The 4,621-nt window shown below is 24.8% G+C and overlaps 2 protein-coding genes across 2 annotated transcripts in view; both read left to right on the top strand.

The window, feature by feature from the left end:
- Nucleotides 1–131, top strand: part of LOC108755604 — a 4,869-nt gene extending 4,738 nt beyond the window's left edge. The window contains exon 4 of the mRNA XM_018498719.1: nucleotides 75–131. Coding sequence (XP_018354221.1) covers nucleotides 75–131 — 57 coding nt within the window. The remainder of the gene's footprint in view (nucleotides 1–74) is intronic.
- A 4,194-nt stretch (nucleotides 132–4,325) lies between these two features.
- LOC108755603 overlaps nucleotides 4,326–4,621 on the top strand; it is a 3,732-nt gene continuing 3,436 nt past the window's right edge. Inside the window, exon 1 of the mRNA XM_018498718.1 lies at nucleotides 4,326–4,523. Coding sequence (XP_018354220.1) covers nucleotides 4,326–4,523 — 198 coding nt within the window. The remainder of the gene's footprint in view (nucleotides 4,524–4,621) is intronic.

Below are 4,621 nucleotides of genomic sequence, written 5' to 3'. Positions count from 1 at the left end.
CATATGTATATATTTTCATATGCATATATTTTTATTTATGTCTTTTATTTACTTATATTTGTATTTTTTTATAGCTATTAAAAACGTCAGCTGGCTATATATCTGTTTTACTTACAACAAGGAGTCAATGAATGTTTTAAAGTATATAAGTAAATAATGCCCAAATTAATATTAAAAATACAAATTCAATAATAATTTAACTGGAAAATATTAACTAATTTAAAACGCGTCATGTAAGATTACTCGAATAGTTTACGTAGAATGATTATATGCATTGTGTAATGATTATATGAATAAATTTATTTACATTTTCTGCTGCTAATGTAATATAGTGATTGTTCTGCTTATTGATAAAAACTATCAAATAATACAAAAAAGACAAAAAATGGTCTAAAATAGTTTAAATATTGATGAGAGAAGAAAGGAAAATAAGTATAAGATATCTCGAGAAAACTGTCGCAATATTAGATTGAAGATAATAAGTAATGTGTTAGATAAATTAAAAAATATAAAATCCAATGTTATTAATGATTATATATTTTTAATTTATATACAGTTCTCTAACATATCTTATATTTAATTTAATATTAAAATAGAAATTGTGAGCACAAGTGTAGTATGGTGGACAACGCGCGAGTTTATGCTGGGGAAACTCGGGTTCAATCCGCGGCAGATCCAAGAAATTTTCACGCGTTAGTAGCTCTTCTTCGCCGCGATGCGCGGCAGTCTGACAAGCCACCATTGTAAGGTTGCATTTGAAAATATTACCCGAATGTCTACGAGTATCGTATTTTGTCTTTGTTGTTCACCGAATATTAAACAAAGACAAAATGATACTTGAAGATACTCGGATAGTGTTTCCGAATATATCAATTGCCAAGAAAACCTCTCAAACTACCGTCTGGTCCGGAATCATTAAATTGTAGGTCGCGCATGACTGTGTAGAACCGGTGCGCACGGTGAGCATACGATCGATAGGCCCTGTCCCGGCTTTGAAATATCGCGCCAACGAATAAATAATAAAAATAGAAATTGAATTGATTCCATGTTTGAAATTATTACGAATATTCCATTATATGTATAGATATAAAAATAGATGACTTATAATATTTACATAATGCAATAAAAGTTAATTGTTTTAATGCTTCTTTTATTTTTGAAAACATCTCCTATAATATACATATGTGTATATGTAGTGTTACTAATTAGGTTACATTTTATAGCTACTAGAAACATCAGATAATTACATGTTCATGTAACTTGTATATTTACAACAAAAAGCCATTTAAAAAGTTACATTAAATGTTTATTCTACTTATTAGTGATACAAGATATAAAAAAATAAAAAAAAGATTAATATAAATGATAAAAGTAATTAACAATAAAAGAAAAAGTCAACTAGAGAAAAGTATAACATGCAACATGAAATTTAAAAAAATAAACAATATATACGTATAAAAGATAAAAATAACAAATAATTTAAAATTATTAAAGATAATATACATATATGCACACAAGATAATAGTTAACAAAAACTTTCTATTAATTCGTTTTACATATATAATCAACAATATATACAAAATATGTCATAAAACAAGATTTTATTTTTAATTTTAAATATTAACGTGAATTATTAAGTCTACATAATTTAAAGATCTTTTAATTTTACAATAATGTTTACTTAATTTTTTTCAATTACGTTCATTTTTTAAAAATTTTAATTTTGTACAAAAAAAAGCCAGTATTTCTCTCGAAAAATTTATTGAATAATCTTAAAATAACCATAAAAAACCACATTAAACAAAAAAGGTCTACAAAACAGTCGAAAAAAATTATTTATATTAAACACTAAATTAAAAATCATTAATCCTATTTATTAAATTCCACTAAATAATTAAAATTCCACTAAAACATTAAAATTTTAATATCTCGTTTTTTGTTTAATAAATCGTATAATAGTATCATCACAAAGTAAAAGATATTCTAGTAACCAAATATCATATATACTTTTTTACTTATTTGACAAATATTTAGAATAATAATAGATATCATTAAAATATATTATCTCTAGACGTATACTTAAACAATGTAAGTCATTTCTTTAATGATGGATATACTAAGAGATACTTGTTACGTGCACATATCTGCTACTTTGTATTTTAGTTCTCAAGTGTAAAACTTTGCCAGACCATTAAAAAAAACCGATATTCAAACTTTAACAGAAAGACTTTTACATATCGTGCACATTCAGCTAAACATTAATCTATACTACAGGGTCGGTTTAGAAATGATTAAACTTATCGTCAATATATAAAAAATGTGAATCGTATATTTATTAAAAAAGATTTTCTATATACAAGGAATAAATAAATTTAAAAGAAGCTAAAATATTTATCAATTTTGTCATTAAATTAATATTTAAATCTATAATATTGTAACTTTTTGTTTAAATATATATATTCCGTTTTTATAAAAATAATAATAAGAATATATTTTGATATCTTAACATGACATAAATATATGCAACATTGTATAATATTTTAATCAAATTCTCTATATAAATAACAAAAGTTCTGCAGTTTACGAAATATGTTCAATAACAATAAGTTTATTATTGGATGCGGCCCTCGATGTTGACGACAGATCGCAGTTGTTTAGTTCACAGAGGGGAAATAACTACCCTATAATTCAATTTCCTCGCAGGAAAACAATCTAGCTATAAGCGTCACGCGCATTCTTGTTACAGACACGTACATTATTATTAACGACTGCAATATTCACTCATGAAGAGAAGTAAGTTTATACAGTTTTTGCGCATATTGTAGTTCACATTGTACGTGCTAAAGAGATGGTCATATTATAGATATGGCAAAAGAAAAAGTTAATTCCCACGTAACTGACAATATGGTTATCTCGATGCATTCAGGACATGAAGGTACTTTTTTTTCAATAATTTTAATATATCAATATAAACAATTTTTTAATAAAATAATTTTTATTAAATAAATTTTTAATAAAATTTTTATTAAATAATTTTTAATAAACATAAATTTAATATGGCAAAGTTTTTTACTAACTACGTATAGAAGAAAATTATAATATAAAAAATAAAAAATATAATTATCATATGAAAATATTTTTAAGTAGATAAATTACAAATATTGTAGATAAAGATAAAAAAACAAACACGCAATATACTGTCAATAGAAAATCAAGTCATTTCAATTTTAGCAAAATATTAATTGATGCATTTTATTTAAGAAGAAGCTTTATATTAATTTTGCCTATAATATTTTTTTAAAAATAGATTACAATTGGGTTATTACATTAAATCGATCTTGCTTGAGCTTATTTGGAGTTTGGCCAGAATTCAATGAAACTCCACGAAGGAAATTGATGATAAATGTACGAGTGATTATTATATTAAATATAATTATTTGGAGTTGCGTTTTTCCATCTTTTCATTCTCTCATCCGAATATGGGGCAATATTACGTCTATGATCGATAACCTACAATACACTTTACCGCTTTTAAGCTCAATAATAAAACTCATTCTGTTGTGGCAGAAGAAAAAAGGTACTCTTAAACTTGAGAAAAAATATGTATGCAACATATTTTTACTTATAAAAAAAAACCAAAATTTATTCAAAATTTTATTTTCTCGATTTTATCGTAAGAAATCTTAAAAAGAGAAATTTAGTTATTTTCAATTCTCACAACTACATTAAATATAAAAAAAGTTATCATACTTTACTATTTTAAAATTACTATTAATTTAAAATTTAATTAATATAGAAAGATAAGACGTTTCTAAATTAAAAATGTTTAATACACATAATGATCAATATTAACTTTTAGTTTTTAAATATTATATTAAATATTTTGTACTGTTTTCATTTATATATTTATCTCAAATATAATTCTCTTCCACTACGTTTTCTAACGGAAATTTTTTATTTTTATTACTTTATTTTAACAAGAAAATAACAACAATAATTTTAACACGCATAATTTATTTTTAATAGTTCTTGTATCAATTTTAAAAATGGTTAAAGAGGACTGGACAAAATTAAAGACAGAAGAAGAAAGAACTGTCATGATAAGACAAACGCGAATTGCACGTCTAATCATGATTTGGGGATACCTTGTTATGGTTTTCTCGTTCATTTTGGTTGTAATTTTGCCTTCTTTTAATATATATATGAGATATATCACAAATATTACCGATCCGGGCAAAGTGCTACCACTGCAAACATATTACATATATAATGTAAGCAAGAGTCCATTTTATGAGGTAACTTTCATTCTACAAGGCTTTAGTTTGATGACAGCCGCTATTACGTACACTGGCACGGACTCTTTCATGGGTTATCTAGTCTTCCATGTATGTGGTCAACTTGAAAATTTCAGGATGCGTATTCTTAATCTGGATAAATTCAATCACTATGAGAAAGCACTATCATCTAGTGTGCAGGATCATATACGTCTTCTCAGGTTTCGTACTGGTGAAACAAATAAAGAAGTAAATTCACAATTAAATTTAATAAATTTTGCAGTTATTTCAAATATTTTCTTCCCTTTTTCATAAATCATCAAATTTTGTCAAAACAAAATAAAAAT

Source organism: Trachymyrmex septentrionalis, unplaced genomic scaffold (genome assembly GCF_001594115.1).
Source record: "Trachymyrmex septentrionalis isolate Tsep2-gDNA-1 unplaced genomic scaffold, Tsep1.0 scaffold9, whole genome shotgun sequence".
NCBI lineage: Eukaryota > Metazoa > Arthropoda > Insecta > Hymenoptera > Formicidae > Trachymyrmex > Trachymyrmex septentrionalis.
Note: the sequence above shows the minus strand (reverse complement) of the source record. Positions and strands in the feature narration are given on the sequence as shown.